General features: G+C 43.5%; 1 protein-coding gene across 1 annotated transcript in view; it reads right to left on the reverse strand.

The window, feature by feature from the left end:
- Positions 1-27,310, reverse strand: part of LOC150076633 (uncharacterized) — a 307,359-nt gene that overhangs the window by 90,267 nt on the left and 189,782 nt on the right. The window contains exon 3 of the mRNA XM_090386740.1: positions 25,325-25,505. Within this exon, the coding sequence (XP_090242866.1) occupies positions 25,325-25,505 (181 nt within the window). The remainder of the gene's footprint in view (positions 1-25,324; positions 25,506-27,310) is intronic.

The following is a 27,310-nucleotide window of genomic DNA, read 5'->3' on the forward strand; positions in this document are numbered from 1 at the left end:
CGGTAGCTAAGAGGTCAGCATAACACAACAACATAACATGCATTAAACTACACGAACATTGCACTACTACACGCTGGCCTGTTTTGCAGAGTCTGTTCAACGTACAAAGAAACGAGGTGGATTTGAACGGACGTTCTAGGAGCCACCCTACCTATACACACACATGTCCACATGTCCACATGTTTGAGTTGTTTAGAACAAGCATTAAGTGATTAAGGCCGCGAGACATGAGAACATCATTAGTATACTGATGTCGTATTTAATATTAAATAAATAAATAAATTTTCTGTGTCTACTCCGGGACGACCAAACGATCAGAGGAGGTCACAAGATAGACAGAATACAAGAAACAGCACCGTATTCAGCAGTCACGGGATTGAACCCCGGTCACTCAAGGCACGTGTACTTATGCACCCGCGCGCCTGACCACTAGGCTACGGCGGTCTCATATTCTGTGTCGGTTTGCTCGTTTCCGGAGGGGGGTGTGGGAATCCTGTGTTCTGCCCGACACGATATGAAGGAAGCCCGTAAAAGTTCCCGGAATTGATGTAGGGTATTTAAGTCGTGCGTGCACCAGTCTGGTTTCTTGTAATGTTGCTTCGTTTGACGCTGCTGTCGTCCCTGTAAATGAATAAATCCGGCGCTTACTGGTAGCGCCGGTTCACTTTTATCCGAAATAATTATTGTGGAGGCCGCTAGATGGCGGTAGAATAAACGTTGCCCATGTCTTAATTGGCTTCGCTCAAGCCCCGTGGGTTGGTGTTTCCGACATTGAAAGTTCATTTGTTTCTTTCTTGTCGTATAATTGGGCAAGACCGGGGTTCCTTTTACAGTTTCTTTTGTACTACGCACATTTACACCCACAAATGGGCCCCGTTTGTGAAGAGGGCGGGGGAACAGACTGCAGGATTCGCATTTATTATTATTATTATCTGTTTATTTCTCTTACGAGACACCCATGGACAGCACGTGGCTAGAGGGTGTGGTTACATTATATCAGTATTTACGAGGTGGTAGATGACTTTCATCAACCGGTGAAATACCACCACTTTGCTTATTGGAGGTTCGAAGTGGTGAAACCCATGTTTAGTCTCTAGAGCAAAGTTTCCGGTATCCCCCTCCCCCCATATTTCTCCTTCAACCCAGGCACGGTACTAAGTACTATAGGTTTTGATACCTTTCGTGTTTGGGGTTTTCATAAAAAAAAAAAAAAAAAATCCCAGAGCATGTGGTTAATAAATTAATTGTTAAGTTGGTTTAATTAATTGCGAATGGTTGTTAAATGCTAAATATTATTATATAAATTATTAAATTAGTCTTCTTATTATATTTGTACACTTCAGCCGGTACAAATTAACAAGTATTTCTGTCCTGTACATTTTGTCTGTACATAGTTTCTCTGCATATTTGTACTACTGTGAATTATAAAATAACTCGCAGTATTTGCTGGGGAGATTCTCCCCAGAGAGTCCAATTGAGTCAGTTGGCACTTGAGACTTGGTTCTTCCCTCTTTATTCTCGGTCGTATCATCCGGGGGCGAGTGATCACGTTTCCCACTTTCGCCCCATCTATTCTCTCTCTCCGTTAGTAGCTTTGCCAGAGTTAAGATGTTTCTGGTTGTGATGATATTTGGGCCAGGCGGTGGAAAGGCACGGGACAGCCTTATTTATGGTTTGCCGTTTCGCTTCTGACCCCTGTTTGATGAACGGGAAAAAAAAAAAAAAAAAGCATAAATAAAATAAAGTGTAACCGAGGTGTAGCTGACACATTCGTGTCTCCTTCCCGGCAGATGGGCCTGTGCAATGCTTTAAGTGTCTTTGAAACATTATTCCCAATGATGGTTATGAGATCTGAAAACAAGCACTCCGCTCAATCGCCTTTAAGGTGCACCGTCGCTACACTTTCGAATTTATCGAAACAAGTGCCGCTTAGCGGAACTCGCCTTGCGAACGAATTCAAAGTGGCCACCTCGTGGCTGCAGTTTTAAATTTTATTAAAGAATCTGCAATCTTTTATAACACCGTGTACATTGACCTTTAATTAATATCTTTATTGCAGGCAGTGATTGGTTACCCACAACAGCGACAACTGTATTAACAGAAGACATTTAGCAGAGTTTAATGTTTCTTTTCGAATTCTGACAAGAACCCTGCGCTTTTTCGAATTGATTCTCCACAAATCGTGGCAATTTAGCCCTTTTGAACTGGTGGCACCATCTGAATCTGTGTACTGAAATTTCTTTGTTTATAATAAATATAATTATACCGCAGATCGCCGCCCCTATTTGGACCCCGCCCTATGCATATTTGATACAGCAAATAGAATCGCTGCAAATGAAATTCGCGCAATCTTTTTCAGAGTAATCCCATGTTTAACCACCGAAATTTCTACCCGAATCGCTGTTGATTAAAGCTTACTCCAAGCTTTAATCTGTAGAAATGCGTCGAACTGTAATTGACGAGGCCATCAAGGCGAAAGGTGTCCTCGTCAATTCTTGTGTGTATGTGATGATGATGATGATGTCGCCTGCTCTCTGCGATTCACTTCGTGGCTGTGGACTTATGATGTCATCGATACTTCTCTTTATTTCCTCCAATTGGACTTCTCCCGTTTGCAATGAGTTATTATTGTACTTATTCTTCTATTTATTTATATGTTATGTATAATCTTCCTCTATTTATTCTGCTCGGTTACACACTTTAGCTGGGCGCATGCCCATTGTGTATATTATATGTTAATAATAAATAAACAAATGAATACGATGTCCCTGTAAAGTGTATTGATGTCTAACGGCACCAGGGATTTCTCCCATCTCCGCGTACGATGTCCCTGTAAGTGTAAGTGTGTGTTGTTGTTTTACGGCACCAGGGGTTTCCCCCATCTCCGCGTTGCTTTCATTGTGGTGAACCAGTTCACTGGGAAATGCCAGAGATTTAAAAGTGTGTGGGAATTGTTCATGTGTTGTGTTCTGTACCGTTGTTCATCTGGTCATTTAGCCGTTGGACCCCTATTGAGGTCCAACGTTGTCCCACTTACGCCCCGTGGAAGCAGACCAGGAACACAGTAGCTGTAGATTCACTCTGGCAGGTCCTGCCGCTTAATTTCCTGAGATTTCGGCGGCTAGGACCTTAAAAAAAAAAAATAATAATAATAAAAAAATAAATAAAAATAAAAATAAAAAAATAATGATAATAAATAAAATAAAAGAAAAAGAAAAAATAAAATAAATAAAATAAAAAAGTAAATAAATAAATAAAAAATATAATAAAAATAAAAATAACAATAAAAATAAAAATAAACATATAAAAATAAAATAAATAAATAAAGAAAAAAAATAAATAAATAAAAAATCTGCGCTGTTGTAGGGGTAATGTCGCTTTGGTTTGCTAGGCCGAGTTTTGGGCGTAAGGTAATTTTATCATATTAAGTTTTTGACGTGTGGGGTTTTCGCTATGATGAAGGTAGAGAGGGGAGGGAGACCGAAGATTGGGGGGAAAAGACAGAAATATGGGGCCAATAGAGAGGATAGCCCCAGTTTTCAGTGGGGCATGCCCATGCCCCACCAGAGTAGAAGTTTGGGGGTGGAGGAGAAGGAACAAAAAATGTCCCCTCCCCCCAAGGAAGTGGGAATAATAGTTGGAGAGGGCTAGGGTGTCCTCTTCAGATCGCCATCAAGCTGTTTCCAACTGTGCTGCGTTTTGTCTGTTCTCTACTGTCTGTGCTGCATTCCCCCGTCCTTGCTTTTCTCTTTCGTGTGATCAGCACTCTTCTTGTCTAAGTGCTGGTCCTCTGCAGAGTTTAAATTTTCTATCACATTTGGCGCCGATTTTTTTTCAATCTCTGTGTACATTGCTGTAGATAGCTATTAGTGTTTTTCTCCTGGTGAATAGGTCTTGCGCATACTAGGAGAGTGCCCTATATTCATCCTCAGTGTCCAGGAAGTGGTGCTCCAGTCCTTTTGGGAAGTATCTTAACCTTGTTATTAGTTGCACTCTGAGGTCTTCATAGTGTTGACAATCATAGACTATGTGGCTCCAGCTTTCACTTTCCCCACATATGCAGTTGGGGTCCTCAACGAGCCGGAAGCCAAACAGCTTCTCCTTGTAGGGTCCGTGTCCGGTTAATAGTGTTGTCATATGGTACCCTGGGAAGTACCACGGTGGCTGCTTTGGGTATATTTTTCGGAGGTCTGGTAGAAATCTTTTTGTTACTTCGCCTTTTGTAGTCTCTATCCATCTTCTCTGCCAAAGATCTAGTAGGTGGGTCTGTAGCCTATTTTTTTCGTGTTTTAGGTTGCCCCCCGGGTCAGTCGTGTATCCTTGGTGGGTAGCGGCCACTCCCCTGGCCAGCAAAAACAGTAGCCCCGCCTGAACTGCCTCCAGGTCCAGAGGGAGCGCTCCAGCAAGAACCTGCAATGCTGGGGTACTTACCGTGCTGCAGGCGCGCGTTGTTGATAGCAGTATGGTCCTTTGGGTCATTTCTAGTGTTCTTTTGTTGGCTACCAGTGTCGTTTTTGGATACCACACCGCTGCTGCGTAGGTGATTGCTGGCAGGAAGGTTGTTTTATAGTAAAGCATCAGTGCTTTTTTCTTGAGTCCCCAATCTTTCCTTGTGATTCTGGTTACCAGTCCAGAGTATCCTCTGATTTTTCTTCTGATGTATTTCAGATGCGGCTGGAACGTCAGGTTTTTATCTAGGATAACGCCCAGATACTTCAGTTGGCTCACATGTCCCTGTAATGGGCCCAGAACGGCAAAACATTTGTTTAACAGCTGTAAAATATTAAAAAAAAAAAAAAAGATTTGTACTAAAATTAGGTGGCGCTAAATACTTCCTCAGGAAATATTATTGAGTGTGGCTCAAAAGACTTCCCTTCTGTTATTTATCAAACGGGCGAAGTCTGCTCAAACTTCAATTTGTTTATCACCTTCTTTTACGTCACGAAATCTTAGATAGAGATTGCGCATAAAATATAACTTTATTCTGTTCCTTTCGCTTCACTTTGGTCTCTCTCTCTTTTTCTTTCTTTCTTTCTCCAATCAGATACAAAACTGACCAGAGCAAAACAGTCCACCTTAATGTTGCTGAACAACTTCCTAAATTAAACAAATGTCGTTCACACTGCAAAACTTCAACTGATTCCAACTCGGGTTCGAATATTGTTTAATTTGTCTTGCGACACTGCGCATTGTCATTGCAGTTAACTCTGCAATGCATGTTTTTCAATAAAAACTTTTAAAAAAACAAACCCAATGTGGGTCTGCATTTCCTCTTCGCCTGCCTTTTGTTGAGGGTGTTTTTCGGGAAGAGAGAGAGAGAGAGAGAGAGAGAGATCGGTAAAAAATTCCCACAGCGGCGAGGGTGTGGAAATTCCTCTCCTCCCGAGAGTTCCTCCGTTCGGATTGTGGATGTCTCTAGATAAAACTCATCCGGTAACGCCACTGCTTCCCACCCCTCCTGTGTTCGCCTGCCCATCGAACTCTGGTTGTTAGCGACACCCGGTAACCGTAGGTTTCGTCCAAAAAACCGCTGACCTGCGTGCGTTCCTGTGTTCGACTATTTCGTTTTGAGTTGTGCCCGACAGCCAAGTTGGATGTCGGAACGACCCTTCTGGGCTCTGCACACACGCGCTCAGAAGGTAAATATCTCGCGCTAGTGAACCCCACTGTCTGGCGGGTCTGAGGCTGTGACGTCAGACACTCCTTCAATACGTGCGCCGAAACAATGCCAATAAAGCGCGGAGAAGGAAAAGAATCGTTCGTGTAACGCCGAAGCTCCCTCCCGGTCCGCTACACACGCAGTCGAATCAATTACACGCGGCGCACGACGGAGACTGATAACACCTGACCTGCGGCACGGAGAAGGCGAACAGATCCCCCCCCCCCGCACCAACTGGATTCCACTCGAGGGGAGGGAATCAAGTTCGCAATATCGCGACACACCTTCGTCTCGCAGTCGCCCGCCGGAATCGTTTCTATTTTGCACCCTCGCACGCCGAAGCTGACATCGCTCGTCACTCACTCAGTTAAAGTGAAAACGCGGCGACGAATACGGTCGCGACTGCAATTACGGCCACACCGAATATCACGATCATCCTGCCGAGTTCTTTTTGATTCGCGAAGGGGCTTCCCACGAGAAGAGATGCGTGTGGCCGTGAAGTGTTCTGAAGGTCCGTTTGTCTGTTCTTGGGAATGAACGCTGCGAGTGTTTTATTCGAAAGATTTCTTTTCTGTCAAAAATTGTTCGAAAAACAAGAAACGTCCCCACGGAGAAATAGTACAGCTCGCTGCGAGAAATAGGGGCCCGCATTCCACTTGAAATGCATTTCTTTCTTCTCCAACTTCCGTTTCGATTTCAGTTCTCACAAAGGCATGCGCATAACCACCATTACAGCAGCAGCCTTCAATTACACAACTACGAAATCAAATGTTGAGGAAAGAAGACCGACTCTATCACCTTAAAACTGATGGCTGCGCGAGTTCTCCTGATTTCTAGGACGTTTGCTGTCCCACATCGAACCCTCGGAGTGTTTCCCCACTCTCTCCGCAGCAACTTTAATAGGCTTACCTAGCTAACCGCTTCATTCCCACCAGCATGCTTCACACTGTCCAGAACCTGGATGCAGATCTCCATCAATTTATATGTAACAAAAAGTACAGAAAAGATGTCAATGCAAGCGTAACATTGTAGGACGGAAGGCGGGAAGGAGCTGGATGTCTATGCTGTCGAATGCAGACTGGATATCCAGATAAACAATTGCCATCTCAGCCCTATCTTGTAGAGCCCGCAGAATGGTGTTGGTGGTTTGCAATAGGCTGGTAATGGTGTTGTTTGGCAAACCATCTTGCTCTGCAGACCTTGTTGTGAATTTCTGCGTTTCAAGGCATAGTGAATGTATGGTGATTCACATGGCAGAACCTGGTTGATTAGGATGGGAAGAAGGCACTTCTCCATGACTTTGAGGAGACATGAGGCTTTCATTATTGGCCTGAATTGTGAAATTAATGTCGCCCCTTGTGTTTTGGGGATTGGTCGGACAATATATTGATTCCAGGTTGTTGGGAAACTTTGCGTTGTGAGGATTCCATTGAAGATACCTAGGAGTGCATCAATGATGAAAACACTAACGCTCTTAAGAATGGATTGTGGCACCCCATCATATCCATCCAGTGCAAGACGTTGGTGGGATATCATTGATGGCCTGGACAAGTTCTTTTTTTGCAATGATGATGGAAGCGAGAACATCTCGCTGACAATTGTTGTGAATGCTCTTAAGGTCTGACACTGGCTTTGGCTTATATCTTGTGATGTAGTCTAGCCATTCGATTGGATTAAGTTGATGAGGGAATTCATCATGCTGTGCCTTAAACGGTGTCTTCCCGATCTTGATTGTTTTGTTGATGTAGGCTTTAATGGCTTCAGATTTGCTTCTATTGAACTGGGCACGGGCTCTTGATATGCAATTCTATCAAGTGAGTCTGATTTTGCTTTCCATTTTGCATGTAGTCTTTGTTTATTCTGAAATTTAAAGCTGAGATCTTGGGTCCTCCATGCTTTGTTTCGATAGGAGATTGAAACTGTTTTTGACGTTGCAGTTCGAGCAATAGACTGCGACCAGCAGGTAAGAAAGTGAAGCTCGAGCTGTGGATCACATTGGTTTAGGGCTTCCCAAGGAAAAATGGATGCTGCGAAGCAGCATTTCTCTGGATTCAGGAGAGAAGGGATAATCACTGTCTTCTTAATTGGTGCCTGATGTTGGCAGGATGTCCTGGAAGTGATTGGAAGAATGAGGGCTTCTGGTAGATGGTCTGACATGAAGGCTGTTTCCGGTTGGCTCTCAACGGTGAGGGTGTCTGTTGCAAATGTTAGGTCTAACAGGTTAGCGCGTCTGGTAGGGGAAAAATTCTGGAGTGTCAGACCTACTTCAGCCAGATTAGAAGATAACAATCTGCGAAGACTGTGTTGGCCTGAGCTAATATTAAAGTCTCCACACACAAGTAATGTTGCTTTAGGGTGGCATTGATTAATGATCCAGTTGGAGATCTCTTGTAAAGTGTTCTTTACTGTTGGAGGGGGGGCTGTAGACTGTGCACACGTCAAGTCTGTGGCCTTGAATGCTGAGTGAGGCTTTGCAGCTTCAAACAGTTCTGTTTTTAGAGTGGCTGAGCTAGTCAGTGAGAATTTTTTTGTGTTGAAGAGAATGCCTACACCACTACCAGTTGTCCGTTCCCTGGAGGCAAGCGAGTTGAGAAAATGCGAGGTCTTCTTCATTGGGGACAGCCATGTCTCTGTGATACAAATGATGTCATACAACCTTGACAAGAGAAGAATTTCCATTGTCTGAAGTTAATTTCTCAGACTTCTAGTATTTTGATAGAAAATTGTGCACATTAAAGAAGTTTGGATGTATGCTCTTGTTGGAGCTCTGATGGCCTTCATCAATCGTCTATGGTTCGTTCTGGAGGTAGTTCTCACCTCAATCTTCATATGTCTTCCCTCAGGCGTTTGTGGTGGGTGATCATGTCGCTGGCAAGCTTCTGTGAAAGTGTTTGAACCTTTAAGAAGGTCCTGTTCAGTATAGGTATACGTGTATTTGGGTGTAATGGCTCCTGGGATTTCTCCCATCTCCGCGTATGTACACTGAATCGGACAAGCCAAGGATTTAAAAGTATAGGAGTTATGTGGTATGTAGCGTGCTATGCCGTTGTTCATCCGGCCTGTTAGCCGCCGCGCCCCATGGGACCCAAAGTTACCATACCGTGCCACGGGGAGGCCGGCTGGGTGTTACCTGTAATATATAGTACTCTGGCGGGTCCTGCCACATACTTTCCTGGGACCTAAAGAAAAAAAAAAAAAGTGCTCGCGATTTGTCATTAGTGTATGTTAGAATAATTTAGAAAAAGCTTGCGAGGGGCTACACGCTGAAATGATATTTTCTATATTCCTAAATGGGTCGGGCAAGAAATTTTGATGTAGTTAAATTTGGACGAGTAGGACCGAAAACGCTGTGAAAGATGTTTAGGTAAGACGTTAATGAGATTTGGAGTCCAAAAGAGTGATGCACGGCTAAGGCGGTTGCGGGAAAGTGCTTTGCGATCAGATGGAAGGAGTCTCGTGAACACATGCGATTGATAAGGGAGATAAGAGCAGTGGTGCCGGAGCCCTTCCCCTTGACCTGGACATCATACGTACTGGAATAGCCTATTATATAAACAAAGGAATGCCTTGCACCCACCTAGACTACACAGTGGATAACAGTGCAACCCACGAGGCTGAAAAGAACAGGCTGCAGAAATACTTAAAAGAAACCTGGCAATACCGCTGGACAAACACAACAAAAGGGAATATCATCAAAAAGTTCATCCCGGACGTAGACAGAGTATACCCCATTCTTCCAACCTGGCTGCAACCCGGACTTTACACGACCTACCTCCTTACGGGTCACGGGGCTTTCAATGCAAAGCTTACAGCATTGGGAATAGTGGAGGATCCGCGTTGTACTTGCGGGGAACAAGAAAGCTGGGTGCACATTATGTTTGAGTGTGCCCAATACCTTAGATGCAGACTAATACCTAGAGTTCACTATCTACCGAGGGATCTTGAGTCACTTCTACTAGATACACAAGAGGAATATTTAGCCTTAACTGATTTTGCCAGGGATTATTTACCAGGCGCCAAACACTAACCGCCATATACAGAAGACCTTAAAGGAATGAGAGAAAACAAACCTGCAAATAGCAGCGAGATGACACAGAGGAGCCGACTATACAGACCTTGGACTGAGTACAAAATGAACTGGGAAAAGACAAGTGACAATATATTGTTTAACCACAAGAGTCATGATTACCGCCAATGGAAGCGAAAAAAAAAAAAAAAAAAACACCTTTAAATAGTTGTGACATCAGAACAAAGGGACACTGCCCCAAGACCTTGCAGCATAGACCCACTACATAATGACAAAAGGTAGTGTAAGGACTAGCAAACATCACGGAAGGGATAAAACCCCATAATGACAGCCAGTAGACTTGATTATGACCCCAAGATAATGACCAGAAAATAGGACCCAGACCACATGCAGTCTGGAAGGATGACATCCCAGATTTAACCCCCTATTAGTGTCCCATCTAGATGAGACTCAACGGCCAGCTTTTTAGGGCCTGCCAACTGATGGAGACGACATACGTGGCACTCTCCCGCCGGAACAGCCTATTGGCGACCCAAATCCGCACTCTCTTGAGCGGATCTTTCTTTCCAAACTCCTGGGGAGGAGAGGCTTGCCTCCCCAATTTTCTCACTCTGGTGGGGCACGGGCATGCCTCACTACCTGCAGGGGCTATCTACTCTGTCGGCCCCTTATTTCCAACTTCTTCCCCCCCTCAGTCTTCATCATTCCCCCAAACTTTTGTCTTGCACAGCGTTTAGCCCTACATTTCAAAATCAAAAGAGAACATCAAAATTCTTGCCCGAACCTATTTGGTTTTTAAAACTCACTTTCACCGCACAGCCCCACGTCGCGTACTATTAATACTAACTTGCTAAGTATCACTAATATCAACCTTCTAATATAACGATATCAACTCACTAATATAAGGATGAACAATGGGCACAACAAACTACACAGTGCTTATCCCACACACTTTTAAATCTCTGGCTTGTCCGATACAGAGAACATACGCGGAGATGGGACAAATCCCAGGTGCCGCCAGACCCCGAACATACCTAATACCAGTTTAGCCATTAAATTATGAAGAAGTGTTGCGAGAAAGAGAGAGAAGCAGCTTTGGAATCGAAGCTGGATAAATACAAATGAACCCTGGTTTGTAGCTGTGAAGGGTGTTGTGTGTGGCGTGTGCCTTCTGTGTACAATAAAGAGTTCTTCTTGTTAAGTCTAAATTTCCGAAAATAAGCCTTCTGGGTACCGTGGATGAGAAGTTCCATTACAAAAAGATCCATTCTGTGGGAGTTTTTTGAATGAATGTTTTTCACTTTGGAGGAGAAGACGGATTAGAGTCAGCACGCAGTTGAAATTGTGAGGTGTAATGTGGCAGTCGAAGCCTCGTTCATCACCAACAGAATTGCGCAACTGCAATCCGCAAATTCATTCAATTTCCGTTTTCTGGAACAACCTTCCTTCATACGTATTTCTTGAATATTACAATCTACAGAAGTTCAAGTCCAATGTCAACAAATATCTTCTTTCGTCTTCTCAACCCCCACCCCCCATCCAAGTACTAATACCTGTTGTGTTTGAGGGGGGGGGGGTTTTCTTAAAAAGACAAACAAACAAAATTCACTTTTCAAATACAATATTTCTTTGTACAATTCTTACTGTAGAAAAGCAACCAATCCGATACTTTGCGCATATTCATCCAAAGCCGACGGAAACGGAAGGGGGGGGTGAACTTTATGACTGGTGTGAAGAGGTCTTGTGGCTATCGCAAGGTTCTCGCGAGAAAGAAGCCACCGCACAGTACGAAACCATTCGTCAATTGCTCGCCATAAGACGGATGATGAGCGATCCGCACTGTCCCGGAAAACAAATTGTCGGCCGAAGCAATTCGTTTTGTCACCTCGCTGACAGCGCGATCGGCTCGCGAACTTTTCAGTTGTCGTAGCTTGTTGCAGCGTAAGAGGCTCCAGGTGGCGCTACACAAAGCGGCAAAAGAGACTGCTTAGGTTCAACCGCCAAAAATCGTCCGCGATTAAAATCATTTCAGCGACCCTACCAAAAAGCAAATCTCTCGATGACACGGGAATTTCTAAAGCCTCCGTAGACCTTGACCTCTGGAATGGTCATGTTTGTTCCACGATCCTTGAACCCTGCGGCTCCGACAATCTAAATACCGGTAAGTTCTTGACAAAAAGTCCATCTTGAAAAAGCACACTACTGTCCCTCCTTCCTTCTGGAACACATTTACTGCGAGCGTCCCATCCTAAATCTCAATCACCCACCCTCACTTTTCAATCAAATCTCAAGCTCATCTAGTCTCTTTAAACCTCGAGGAGAAGTCTCTGCTCTCAACTACCACCAACCAGAGTGTGCCGAAAATAACCACAAATCCACTACGCCATTTTCGGATGGTCCACAATCATCTGTGCAGATAATCTTATGGAGATCTTTGCCACGATTGGTGTCCATGAGCAACGCCATTCTCATATCAGCAGAAGCTAAAGCGGAGCTATCATTAAGTCGACGTTGAAGGAACCTTCCACTTCATCAGCATTTCCTCGCTTGTCCACCTCTAACCAAAGCTCCTTCCAGAAACAAGGTGACTGTGATTCATGAAAGCGCTTTTATAAGAAAATGAACTCTTCTCCTTGGGACTTATCGGTACGTAGAAATATCAACGCAGGAGTTTCCCTCGGTGGCGTCTGAAAGTGGAGTAACAGGCAAGTTGAACCTGTGGTATGTACTCAGTAATCTTGGTTACTAACATTGGTAGGATTCGTGTAGTAAACCCACACCGTTCCTCTGCGTGTTGGTACATATTTTTCACTTCTACTTTCGCGTCTTTTTAACGTGTGGGAAATACGAAGGAGGTTCTGAAGTGGGTCGGTTACACTCGTGCGGTTAATGATTGGTTAAAAATGAAGCGCGGGCGACCAACTAAGCAGTTAAGGGAGCGTCTCTAAAAGGAGAGGAATCGTGTCGAGCCTACCGATTAATTATTTATCAATCGATTCACGACACAGAATGCTCCTCTATTTGTAGTTTCAGAATATCGGTCAGTGAGATTGTTAAGGTGCAATCAGGAATCTGACCAAGGTTCCAATTACGCAAATCCGTTGAGGAGTGAGTGGAAGGTACCTGTTGGTTGCGCATTGATTTGGGCCTCACAGAAAGCGGGGCGATTGCGTTTAGAATTGAACTTTCCGCGTCTCGGAGACGAATGAATTCGTCCCAGCATGCACCGGACGATTTCCCCTCTTTTGCCGATTCCACTTTGCCGCAACTCAACTTCCTTCGTTCGAGAGGCGAAGCAACAAATCCAAACGGGGAGTCACGTTGCACGAGCTCGACAATGAGCAACCGGACGTGCCTTCCCCGCTCGAATTGCGGTCGTGTCGCCGAGCACCCGAGTAATTACGGGCGACAGCAAAAAACCGCCTGCCGAAAGTGCGTCGTAAAAAAGGGGGGGTCGCTTTTACGGTTCCGCTTTTATCTCCGGCTTCAGCAGCAGCGGGGAGTAGGATGGCTTTTGTCCGTCCGCCAACTCCATTCGGAAGGAAATCAGACGACCGTAATTATTTCGGTTAATTGTTTCGCCCCCCTCTTAAACTAATTGCGGCCAAACGAAAGAAAAACCATCGTGGTTCCGAGAGATGGCGCCACTGGCCACAGGAAGCTGATTTCGAGAGTTTCGTTACGACAACTAGGGGGGGGGGTCAGCCGAGGGTCGAATAAGGAGTTATTAATTGGCATAAAATCAGTGCATCGAGCACCAGCACCTAGGGGCCCTGCAGACGCACGTGTAACGAAGTCCGAAGGGCCATTATCGTAATGTATCCGGTAATTAATGAGTCGCCGCATACTGCGAGTAATGAATCGAGTAATTAACGGCTGATTGGCCTCCTCTCGTGCGGCACCGAGTGGCCATCTAGGTCACGTGATTAATTAGGACGAGAACAGCCGCCATGCCCGCAGGGGTTACCAAATACGGCGCACGTGGAGGGATCAATCGGGGATCGATCTCTCGATCCAGTCGGTCGCCCCCGTCCGAAAGGTAATGTCGTTTGCGCGACGGGTTAATGATCACGGGACATAATATCCTCGTTGCCATGACTACTGCACCGGGCCGTCTAGCGGCAGATTACTCCGCCGAGACCTCGTTTTCGTCTGAACTCCTAACTGCCGTGACATAAACACCAGTTGGTGGATTTCTCGAAACCCCTTCTCGCAACTCCCCGATTGTGTTTAAGGGATTGTAAGAGGAGAGAGACTGAAAAGCGCAATATTTATTCCCTCTGCCTCTCTCACGTTATCTTCAAGACATTTTTATCGCAAGAAAGCATTGCAGGTGGTCGTGGGAGAGCAGAACCGAACACTCGAATTTTGGAAATCGTGCGTGTTGGAAGCAAAGTCGCTACCCCCCCCCCCGCTTCCAGATCCCTCGGATTATTATTGTGGTGAATTAAGTAATGTCCGAACAAAACAACGAACTCAGCCGCCATACGTTGGAAGACTGTGACTCGTTGCGGACACTCACTGAAACCACCTTTTACCCTCCCCCCATTTTATGGTGAGATGGCCCACAAAATCATTGGCATTCATTGCCGAAAGCATTGTTTTATTATTATTATTTTTTTATTAATAACACGGTAGAGAAGAGGTAACCATGAAGAGTGTATCCGAGAGCAAAACAGTGAACAGAGTTGATAACAATAATAAGAAATCCAACAGGAAGATAAACATCGATACAGAAACATTAAAATCATTTGTACAAAACAGATACAAAATTAAGTCAAAAACAAATAAATTAATTAGAGAATGGAAAAATAATAAAACAAATAATAGTAATAAACTACAATAATTAGATGAGATCTAGTCACTTTGAAGTTTAAGAGAAGAGGCAAACTTGTGGATGGAGTTCATCAGTGATTGGGTGTTGACAAAGAATCATTTGCGGATTCTCTTCAGTGGACTGAACTTCATAAAGTCCGCGATGGCAGAGTCAAGGCGAAACAGCGTAAGATTCCTGATTTGTCAACAAGGAGCATTGAAGCTGAGTTTACTAAGGATATCAGTTGCTTACTTTGGCTCAGGTCTTTAAGGCTGGCTAAATAAATAAATAAATGTGATAATTATGTGCACAGGGTACTGAAATCATACTTTAATGAGAGATACATCATGGTCAAGGCAAAGCATCTGTCTTATAAGGCCCAGGTTTCCAGAGGATGCCCTCAGGGGTCGGTGTTGGAGCCTCTCCTCTGGAATGCCGTACTAGATCAGTGGCTCACGAAATCACACGAGGATTCTCTAAAGGTGGCCTACGCCGATGATCCGTTATTGCCATAGAAGGAAGGTTACGTGAGGTATTAGAGGACAAAATTCAACCCATCTTAGATGACTTGGTGGCATGGGCTGACATCAACAAGCTCAAGATATCTCCGAGTAAAACAAATTTCATGACATTTAAAAACCACTTTAATTACGGAAGACAACCAAGAATTCGACTGAATGGTTTACAGATACCTTATGTTCCTCAAAACAAATATCTTGGCATAATTCTTGATGATAAATTAACTTTTCTCCCTCATGTCACTAAACTGAAGGAAAAAATTAGAGATTTTACTGCTTCAGTCATAAGAATCTCCAAAAGAGACTGGGGTTTGAATAAAAAGACTATGAAACTATATTATAAAGCAATATTTCTACCTATAGTTTCGTACGGAGCAGGTATTTGGCACCAGAACGTCGTTAAGGTGATAATTAAAAACAAGTACTATCAATTCAAAGGACAATGCTTCTGGCACTAAACAATGCCCCTCGTACAGTATCAAACAATGCCCTCCAAATTCTTGGAGGAGAACTGCCTTTAGATTTGTTTATCTTATACCATGGCATGATTTATAAACATAAGAAAGGACTGCAGGTATCTATTATGGGAATTACAACAGACCCAGTTAGTAACTTAAAGACAGAACGGAAAAGATTATGGAGTGAAATGATTAGTATTTGGCAAAGTAGATGGAATGAGTCTGTGCACGGCGAAGTCACAAAGAAGTATATTGAAAATGTTGAGTTTGCTTCTACTCAACCTTCTGTTTCGTGGTTTGCACCAAGCATGTTTTCCACGTATTTATTAACAGGCCATGGATCTTTGAGGGCCAAACTTTTCGACAGAGGTTTGGAGCCGGATCCTTTTTGCACCTGTGGTCAAATGGAGGACTGGATCCATGTTTTACTGTTTTGTCCGCAATATACAGACCATCGAGTATTGCTACTTAATCAGGTTCCAGGTCTAGCTGAGGACAATGTAAACATACTACTTGAAAACAAAACAAACTTCGAGACTTTCCAGACTTTTGCAGAATCGGTCTTTAAGAAAAGACTTGAACTGAGAACTCAAATCCAAAATCGAATATAAATCTGACAGCTGAGAAGTTAATATATATGTTTGTATCCCATTATATATAAATAGAATGACTCGTTGTAAGATATGTAAATTTAATTGGATTGCTAGGATTTAGAGTTAAAATTCTATTATCTTGTTCAAATATGTAAATAAGTTTATTGGAGTTTTCCAAATTGACTTGTATCTGCTGCTGCTGAGGCGTGGATATTCTCCCTTTTTTGTTTTTGTTGCTGGTTTCCGGGTTTGGGCAACCTGGGGACGGGATTGCTGGCACCCACCGGTATTGCACTATCTCCGGTGGGTGCGGGATTTGTGCACAAGGCACTCACTAACGGTGACGGTAGACCCAAGCTTGGCTGCTTGTGCCTGGGGGCGAGCAGCGGCTGCCTAGGTGTTAGCTGCCCCCCGGTGGCAAGGTGGACGTACGCAAGCGATAAAAAGCTTTGCACAGTTTCTGCACCAACACAGACGTGCAAGGTGGAGATGGGCTTAGGCCCAGGAGCCACGCTTGATACAGGTAAAACACAAACACACGTGTTCATATATAATATATAGTATTTTATATATGTATAATGAGAATGCTAATGAATATAAAACTGTATATATATCTTCTTTGTAAGGTTTTGTATATAATTTGTAAATAACTGTGTGTACAAATAAATGGAAAATGGAATGCTTACTTTGGCTAGAAGGGTGATGTCAGCAATAACTCTTGTGGTGGTGCACAGAGACCTCAGATGAAAGTAATCACACAGCGATTCATAATACACTGAGTGATAAAATAAAAAGATTAAGGAATGCAAGGTAACAGACAAATTTTTTTTGGACTGCTTCAATTTTGTTAGTTAAAGTCTTTGTGTGAAGATTCCAGATGGGTCAACTGAATTCCAGGATTGGGAGAACTATAGTTTTATAAAGGATAACCACATATCTGTAGTTTTTGAACTTGAAAGTGTTTCGTTTGATGAATCCCAGTGTTTTGAATGCTTGACTGGTGATTTTAAGGACATGAGCATCGAATTTAGCACTGCTGGAGAAGAGAATCCCCAAGTCGTTAACTTGGTCTCAGAGTTAATAGTGTATTGCGAATTTATTAGTTGTGGAGATCTGCAGAATGAGAAAGAGATTACTTTGCACTTCGAGGGGTTAGCAGACAATCCATTCAGAGATAGCCACAGAGAGAATTTATTGAGGGGGCATTGAAGCTGTTGAGAATCGGTAATCTCCTTCACTGCTGAGTACATCTTAAGATCATCTGCATAGAGAGCAACTTGAACATTGGAGGTGTAGATGAAAGAAGGAAGATCATTTACGAAAACAATGAAGAGAAAAGGACCTGAGGGGGAGCCTTGTGGTACTCCACTTAGTGGAGTACCACAAGGCTCAAGGTACTCCATAACGCTCAAGGAACGATGCGTAATATAGCTACGTAGCCATGAGAGCAAAGGGTCACGGATATCATATAGCTTAGGTTTTTCCATATGTGGTTCGTAAGGGACTTTATCAAATACATTATATATATCTGTGTAGACTGCATCAACTTGAAGGTGGTTAACAAGAACTTCAGAGGTGTATTGCCAGAAAGGAGCAAATTTGTGACCACTGACTTTGCCACTGCAGAAACAACGTTGATTCTGATTGTCGTTTAAAAAGATGGGTTACATGTCCGTCAGTCACCGCAAACACCACTCGTGGCATTTCGCACTCCCGGAACACCCCCCTTCCCAAGTATCTCGCGAAACTTCCCCGTTTTGATTGCAGAAATCGCGCAGTTTGAGTCTGACGTGATGTTCAGCCAAGAATGCACATCGCTATCATTTACTGCTCGCAATGCACATGGGTGTTCGTAGGTTTACGGGTTGTCGACGGACGGCAAAACCTTGAAAATAGCGAAAAGGTTATCGGCCAGAATTCGACGATCGCTTTGTTTTTATCGATGCCAGGTAAGAATAAATTGCGGTGGCTCGTTATGTATCGAAAGACCGAGAACCACCTCGCAGTCCACAGAAGCACCTTTATTATTAGTTTATTCACCTTAGGTTCACACCTGAATAGTCACTGGGTTCACCCCTTGAACAGTCGGTATACAAATATTTTTTTTATATGTACAGCGTCCAATTTTATACAAATTTTCGATATTTAAAATAATGACATTAATTAGAAATTAACATCAATCATTAATGTGCTGACAAATAAATCTGATGTTATGGCAGCCAACGGGCTCCTGGCCTAGAATATTCTGGGCTATCCCAGAATATTCTAGGCCAGGATATATAGATAGCCCAGAATGCAGCATACGTCTTCTTCTTTCTCTTGAGGGCGCCGAAGGGAGATTTTTGGAATCGTAACGGAATGTTATTCCTGACAACCCCTCGGCAGAGTTTACTCCAGAGGTGCCCCCACACGCTTAAAGGGATTTCCTCCAATCACACTTGGCAGTGAATCCAGATGCCTCCCAGAATATTATTATTATTATTATTATTATTATCAGTTTATTTAACAAACACCCCTGTACAGAAATTTCCTAGGAGATTGGCGCATACATACATCACTTATTAGAGTGTAACATAGGATTAAATATCAGGAAATACATAAGATATATACACATAGAGGAAGAATTACATACAGGCATCATGCATTCACAGAAAAATTACAAAACTATATATGTACATAGAAAAATTACAAAATTACAAAACAATGTACATACATAGAACAATGACATCGTCCTTTACACTATGAATTCGTCCTCATTGTCATTCTTTGAACAAAAGGAATACCCTCAGTCCTATAAGAGTCTTTTGGAAACACGATATAGAGTTCATTTAAGATTTTTATGAGTTCGAGGGCACTTGAAGTCTTTCTTCAATTACGTTCTTCATCATATCTGTAGTTTAGTATTCAGATCCGCTGCAATGAGCTTCCTGTAAGTTTTCTCGTGGCAGTACCTGTCCGGGTCTATTTTGAGGTCTCTAACCAGCTCCAGAGTATTGGCAGGAAACATCCGCTTTAATCCGTCCGTGTTGTGGAGAGCGGTTCACAGACTATGAGGGTTGTGGAGGCGGGCTCCAGGGCGGGGTCTAACTACAAGACTTTCAATTTGAGGGGCATCTAAACTCCCAGTGAGAAGTTGTGCTAGAGTGCAGATGTTACGTATTGTGATCATCTGAATCCACGGAGCTATGTTCAAGTTTGCGTACAGTAGGGATTTCGAAATTGTGAAGGGCTTCCCGGCGATCCTATTTAACCACCGGAGCAACCAGTATTCCAGGCTGAGAAATTTCCTGATATAAGTATTTGGAGCAGAGGACCAAATTGTCGAAGCATATAAGGATACAGGAACGATACATCTTTGGATATATTGGGTCACTAGCTGCTGGTTTCGAATCCCAGTTATTTCCTGTCTTACAGCCCATATGGCAGCGAGAGTTTTTGTTCTCGTGTTCTGAAAGTGCCTTTGGAAGGTTAGGCCCTCGTCCCACGTCACTCCTAGGTCGCTGTATGAGTTGACTTTCTTAATCTGTGCTCCATTAATAGATAATAATTTGATCTGATTTTTTATCTTCTTATTAGTTATTCTCAGTTGTGCTGACTTGTCTGAGTTTATCACCAAACCGATTTTGCGTAGGTATGTCTCCAGTTCATTCAGCTTAGCGTTGGCATTGAAATTGACGTCGGACACCTGAGATCCTTCGTTAGAGACAACAAAATATTTTATATCATCGGCGTAGGAAATAAAATTCTGATTTCGCGCCAGAAAAGGCTCTAGGGCGGCAGCAAACAGCAAAGCTGATAAAACTCCTCCCTGAGGGATGCCCCAAGTGAGGGTGTATTCTGCACGGAATTCTTGGTGTTGTACAATGAGGTGCCTTGGCTTCAAAATGGTCTTGATGATCTGCAATAGTTTGCCCTCAATGCAGAAATAAACTTTCAATATGTTTTCAAGTGCAGGTAGTGACACATTATCGAAATGTGTGTCAAGGAATATGATGTCAATTTGGGCTTTTTCATTTAATGCGTGCTGCATTCTGAAGAGAGTCTCCAACAGATTAGTAGTAGTGGATCGTCTCGGTACTACGGTATGGAGGTGGGATGGCCTGTGCGCGAAACACTGTTGGGTTAAAGCAGAAAGGATGCCTTTCTCAAATAGCTTTAAAAGAGAACAACTGATGGATATAGGCCGAAAGTCTGAAGAAGCCTTAGGATTCTTCTTTTTTGGCACCGATCGCACAAAGTAGTGATTCCATCTCTCGGGGAGGATTCCATCTCTCAAGATGTTTTGGAAAATGTGCAACAGCACATCAACAATATAGGCACTGCATATTTTTAAAATAAAGATAGGAAACCTGTCGGGGCCAATCGTAGATTTTGTAGGCAAGGAATTGATGGCATTGATGAGATCTTTTCTAGAAATCGTGACTGTGGATAAAGCATTCTCACAAACGCCTCCTCTCACTAAAATATGTTGTGCCATATTCTCCAGCTGATATCCTTGGACATTTTTTGCTTTACCTTCAACTGGCATCCTTTCAAAGCACTCCTTAGCCCAGTGTCCGAATGTGGTTTCATCCATTTCAAATTTAGCGGCCTTTTTGCTCACGATTCTTTTCGAATGTCGAAGCTTTCTAATAACCTCTTCGTAGCGTGAATGTCGTTTCTTTTTCAAGAAAATGGCTCTTTTTTTCTTGTAGTCCGTGAAGTTTTCATTCAATCCTGATTTTTTCCATATTTCCTATAAGCCTTTTGCTTGGCCACAAACGCCTGTTTTAAAATTTCGTTGAACCACGGTTTAGTTTTGTCCGTGACGCTTACCTCTTTTGAGGCACCCAGGTCAGCAATAAATAGGAGCTCTTTCTCTATCAAGTTGACAGCTTCTTCCACCGGTTTATTGTATAGAGCATTCCAGTTGTAGGTCTTGAGATGTTTTAAAATAATCTTAGGTCTAATGAACTTAAGAAAGTATATCTTCTTGGTTTGACGAGTTTGCTCATCGATGCGTTGCTCACCTGCACTATTGGATAGGGGAATTTCACAACATATTGGGTTGTGATCTGACTGGAATTTAGTTTGAGGGGTGACATTTTTAATGTTTATCAGATTATGATATAATAAATCCAAATGCTGCTCTCCCCTAGTCGGAAGCGTATCAAGTAGGGTCAGTCCTAAGGTCTGGAGGGTTGCATCAAGGTATTCTTTAGCTTGATCGTGTCTTGGGCTAGGCATATTAAAGTCGCTAGTTACAATCATGGGAATATCTGTGCCCAGATTCTCTGAAATCCACACAAGAAGCTCGGTCCTGGTGTCAGCACTGTGTTCCGGCGGAAGATAGATAAGGCAGACTTGGATTTCTTGAGCCTTCCTTGTGAAAGACGCGGATATGGCTTCAAAGTTTTCAGACTGACTTTGTTTAATTCTTATAGGATGTAAACTTTCATGATAAAGGATTCCAACTCCTCCACCCCGCTTATCTATTCTGTTGTTCCCAATAAATCTGTAACTGGAGGATTGTACCAGCAGATCCAGTTGCCTGTTATAATTTAACCAAGTCTCCACTATACACATAAAGTCATATTCTTCAAGGAGTAGGCAAGTCTGCAATGTGTGCAGTTTGTTAACAACACTTCTAACGTTCTGAATAGAAAAGCAAATGGTCTGGCATTCTCCAGAAGGGGCATTCCGTTGCTTTAGTGGCTATGTAGGTTGATGCGTACTACTGGTTCTTTGCACATATGCGGTGTTCTTTTCTCGATATCGTTTAACTAGTGCACCCACTGGCCAGTTGTTGTTTTCAAGGATTAGATTTAGGTCATCAGGAGAGCATGTGAGCAAAAATGACGCATAAGAAGGATGCCTTGTTTTCAGCTGTCTTACTTCTGTGTTGACTCCGAATCCTTGAGCAAACATGGCCTTTATGTCATTCGCCTGCGTGTTCGGGGCAAGCCTAGTAACAAAGACTTTCTCTCGAGTTCTGACGGCTGTAATATTGAACCTCCTTGCCAATTGGCCATCTGTAGGGAGGTTCGTATGCGCTGTATCTACATTAAAATTGTAGTTCGGAGATTGTGTAGAGGGATAAGAGTTATTATTCCCGATCTGGCTATTGCGTACATTTGTTATGGAAGTTGCTCTTCGGTTGGTAGCCTTCGCCAAACTCTGATCCTGCTCTCTCTCATAAGTCTTCTGGGATAAGGTTTTCCTTGTATTCCCGTTTGATGTTATTTCCGCATATGTCAGCCTGGGATACTTTTCAGGGCACACTCTATTAGCCTCACACATGGCCGGAGAGAAAGAGCAAGATAGATCCTGTGGTGAAGGGGATGGGAGGCTCGGGTAGGGGTCTTAGATCCTTGTTGCATATATTCTAACAGGGGCTGTTGCTCATGATTATCTATCATCGGTGGTTGCTCGATTAATCCTCTAGTTTCTCTGTTTCGCCGATAGGGAATGACGGGAGGGATATTTAATATGGCATCTTTTGGTCTATGTCCCACTAATGGTTCAGCATTAATAACCGAGAAGGGGGCATGAGCTTGGGCATCCTGTCCGCTTCTATGGAGTATAGCGCCATGCTCTTCGCGTTCAGGCTCCGAGGTTTGAGGCACTCGCGGTATTGTTTGGTAATTTGGCCTACCCCACAGCATCATACAGCTTTTCAGGTCAGTGATCTGGCCTCTTATCGAGCAAATTTCCTGTTTTATTTCTTCGTTCTGTGCGCGGAGTTCTTGGTTGATAATGAGAAGGGTGGACAAGCACTCGAAAATTCGAGGAAATTTTTCTTCTAGATTATGCATGTATTCTTCGGCCTGGATTGTAATAGGTTTAAGAAATTCCCCAAATACTTCATCTGTTACGCTTTTGAGCATTTGTTTAGTGCCACTGAAAAAGGCGGTGTTTGACTGATTAGCCAAGGCCTTAGGTGGGTTTGCCTGCGGGCTGACATTTGCATGAAGACAGTCCTCGGGACATGTATCACAACCAAGGACGTTTAAAATGTCAGAATCGAGTTCTCTGCTGGTGTATTTCCCATTAACATCTTTTAGACAGTCACTTGTTCCTTCATGGCCATAATTTTAATCTTTAATCTTTATTGTATACAAACATGGTATATACAATAGACCCTTCACAGCAGCAATGCCAGGAGTTTTACATTGGTTGGTGGACAATAGCTTTGGGGGAAGGGAGCCCACGTCGAAGTTCGGGCTCGTCCCCCAGAGCCAACAATAAAATAGAATCAATGTCAGATTATTTACAGAATATATGCTTTTGACAGTATTTACAATGAAATAATAAAGATATTCGTATTTACATTATGTTATATTAATATTTATATTCATAAAGATATTGTTGACTTTATTTACAACACATTCATAAAGACATCGTGCTTTGAACATTATTTACAATATATTGGGCATTATTATTATGCTGCCCTTATCAATGTGCACTTTGCCTGGCCAAGGCCAGGCTCTTAAGGATCTGTCTTCGGTACCTCCGATCCTTCACAAACCTACAGAGGTCGCCGTCAATTGAAACGATTGTGGGGAGCATCTCCCTGGGGAGAAAGCGGTCACTGAGCGATAGTCTGTTATAGTGAGCTGTGAGCGTGGGAGCTGACCTCAGTCCGGGTAGAGGGATTCTCCAGCCACACAGTTCCCAGATGCTTGGCTCCGAGACCATTCCGGTTGTCATCTTCACAGTGAGAACGAGGCGTTTTTCAAATACAAGATCTGGAAGTCGGGCAAAATGAAGTGACGTCGCCATCGCAGTTGTCCTTTGCTGGGGTGGACGACGATGTTTTTGCGTGATCCAACGAAGGAGCCAGTATTCGGCGGAGTACACGCGCTTGATGTTGGTAGGGGCCGCGGACCCCCAAATTTCCGAGGCATACAGTACTACGGAGTATACTGAGGTGTATACGTATCGACGGGTCACATCCAGATCCCTAACGTGGAGCAGTTGTTGTTTTGTGGTCCAGCGCATTTGACAGAATTTTGCTATGAGCTTGTCAATGTGGGGGTTGAAGCTCAGTTTATAGTCGAAGACGACTCCCAAGTCTGTATACATCTTGACCATCAGCGGTGGGGTCCCTCACCCCACCGCTGATGCACATCACAGTGACTCGGGAAACAATGGAAGAAGTAATAATTTAGAAAATAATAAAGAAGACGAGATAGATCACGAAAATTATGGCCATGAACGAACAAGTGACTGTCTAAAAGATGTTAAAAAGGTTCTATCTTTGAACTGTACATTTGGGCGGGGGGGATGCTACGAAAACCGTTTGGACCTCTTGATGAGATCCGGCTGAAGAGAGAGCCGGTGACACAGAAAAATGTCCAATCCTCTGTGCAGTGCAGACGTCAAGGCGCCTAAGTGGGCAGGAGTACATGCGTCTTGATTAGACCGAGGTTCGAGCCCGTGAGCACCGAATACGGAGGATGCGGAAAGGTCAGGGAATGACCACGCATATGCCCGGAGCAATATGACCTTAGTTGCTAATGCTCCTAAAAACCAAATAACAAAGAAACAGCGGACGTCCACCTTTGTCGCCGAGGAGGAACACCCCACAGGATGTTCCTCCTCGGCGTACTAAACGGGAACAGCCCCAGCGGGTGCGCGTCTCTCTCAGAAAATAACGAACAAATGTCTCCCTCCATCAATTCTGAACGCTTTAAGTAAATTGAGACAACACGCGCAGTAAAAGCACACTCTGTCAAAGGCACGACGCAGGACTGCCAGGCCGGTCGTTACCAACACAGCGAAAACGGGGTGGGGAACGAAATTGCCGATTTAAGCTCCCGATTATGTTTACCGTAGGTAGGGTTGTGGTGAAGGGATGGGGGAGGAAGAGGATCCGTCATCGGCAGCTGACTGATTGCCTTTCTCTTTGCATTACGGCAACGGCGAATACCAGCAGGGCCGGCATCACACATAATGACACCCATTACTGTTTCAACGGGCCTATTTCGTGATTATTTAAACTGAGCAGTTTCCGTCCGGTAAGACCCCTCCTTCGCTTAATGCCCCTCATTAGCTACCCACAGAGCTAATAAACCTTTCTATGCGCACATCGAAGCATATCGGAAATCGATGAGAGTCCTCGCCTCACCGAGCGTCCAATCAGAGGGGATCGGCTATTCAGGGGAGTTATCCGAAGTGCTATCTGTAAGGAAAGGCTTAATTTAAGTGTCAGGGAGATGACCGGAATCCCCCCCCCCCTTTAAAGAAACGTGTTCAAATTACGCATACTCACCTTCCTAAGTTCAAAGCTCCGATCTGAAAGGACAGAAAGGTCAACTCCACGATATCCCCGTAATCTTTGCCGCCCGCAGAGAAGGTCATCGTGCACAGAAAAGGCAAATTCCGCTGGAAAGGCTCGGAGATGCGCAGAGGATATTTCGTGCCGACGTCGCCGAAGAGGGACTTGTTGCAATCTGAAAAAGAAAGAAAAACCCACCATCAGTGAGTGGTTTCTTCAGAGAAAGAAACCCCAACCACATCTTATTCTTTTCCTTATCCTTTTTTTCTGTTATTAAATGTTTTATTTTTATTATTACTCTTTTGTTTGCTCATGCGTACACCCCCTCCCCATAGTATAGCAAGATTCTCCTGGCACTTTGCCGTCCCGGGGTGGTTTCCTTATGGAAATAAACAGATAATAAAAAAAAAAAAAATTCGCTAGGAGGGTGTCCGTTTTAATGAACACTAAACCTTCTTTTTGATGATTCAATCGTAACACAGTGGGAACTCACTGCACTGCGGCCCGTTTCCGCAGCCGGGTTCAAAGGCCTATCCAGCATGAGAACTGTCTTCTCCTTGGATTTGTCACGAGTAGATTTAAATTTCCTGTTCTCTTTATGTACATTTACTTTGGAAATTTATCCTCCGAGGTTCAGCTTGGAGCTGTGCAATGATGCTTTGTAGCTGCACCCTCACGCTTGTTTCATTGCTGTTTTGTAGCTGCTAATAATAATAATAATAAATAGTCGCTTCCTGCGATGGATTTTTGACTGGATGATGGACTTTTTCATAAGAACTGCATCGGGTCCTCACGAATTATTTTGTCATTTCGTCACGATCTGCTTCTCTTCTTTTTCTCAATTTTTATAACTTCGCACCAAATCCCCTGTTTTATTCCATTGTTACGCGGCCTGTTAATCTTTTCAGTTTGGTAACCTTATCATTGAAATGCAATTGATAATTGAACCGCAACTGAAGTAAATATGGCTGGCACCTTGTCGTGTCACATGGTCTCAAATGGAATAAATAAAAAGAGTCTAACACACACACGCACACAGAGCGCAATTAGAAAGGCGCGCTGAGCACCATTTGATCGAGTCTGGGAAATTTTAGATGACACCGAACTCGGAAAGTTGGGTTGCTCGTATCGATCGCTCATCAACGACTTCCGCAATCTACGAAGCAGTTCATTGTGCGGATCGTTGGCTGGACCCGCGATGCGAAGCACTTCGCCACGATTAGTCCTTCGTGTGAGGTCAAAAGGGTTATTGCGAAGTGGTATCGTTCCCCAATAACTGGGTTAGTTTCAGTATTGCAATGGCTGAATGATGCAAAGGAAGCGGGATTCTTCTCCATCTGCCAAAACTATGACGCTGCACAGTTTCGTAGTGATTTCGGCCAGCCCTCAGTCCTATGTAATAATATTACAAACAATTAGCGCAACCCTTTGCAGATCTGTTCAATAAGCAGTTTACCTATCTCTCTCTTTCTCTCTCTCCAAAAGGGCATTTATTACTGCAACCCAAAAAAAAAAAAAAAAATAATTCAAAAAAATAAGATGGCAAACTATTGATCTCTAACAGTGCTCAACAGTACTTCTTTGACTCCGTTATTCGGAAGAAATTATCGTACTTTATGTTATTTATTTATTTGCATACAAACATGTCACCCACTGGGCACACAGACCTTAAATAATGGTGACAACGCTGACAGTTATAGAATCAATACAAAACAGTATAAATCAAAACAACCCAGAATTAAAATATACCCAAAATTTAGATTAGAGTGTAGAGTGTGTCAAAACATGACCAGGGGCTTCCCCCATCTCCACGTGCTATACGTTGTGTGTATGAAACAGAACACTGTCAATGCCAAAGGTTCAAAAGTGTATGGATTTTGTACACGTGTACTGTCGTGTACCGTTGTTCCTCTGGTTATTTAGCTGCTGGGCCCCTAATGGGACCCAACGTTGTCCACACTCCGCCCCGTGGAGGCAGAC

This window comes from Mastigoproctus giganteus, chromosome 12 (genome assembly GCF_048544385.1).
Source record: "Mastigoproctus giganteus isolate SK-2022 chromosome 12, ASM4854438v1, whole genome shotgun sequence".
Taxonomy (NCBI): Eukaryota; Metazoa; Arthropoda; class Arachnida; order Uropygi; family Thelyphonidae; genus Mastigoproctus; species Mastigoproctus giganteus.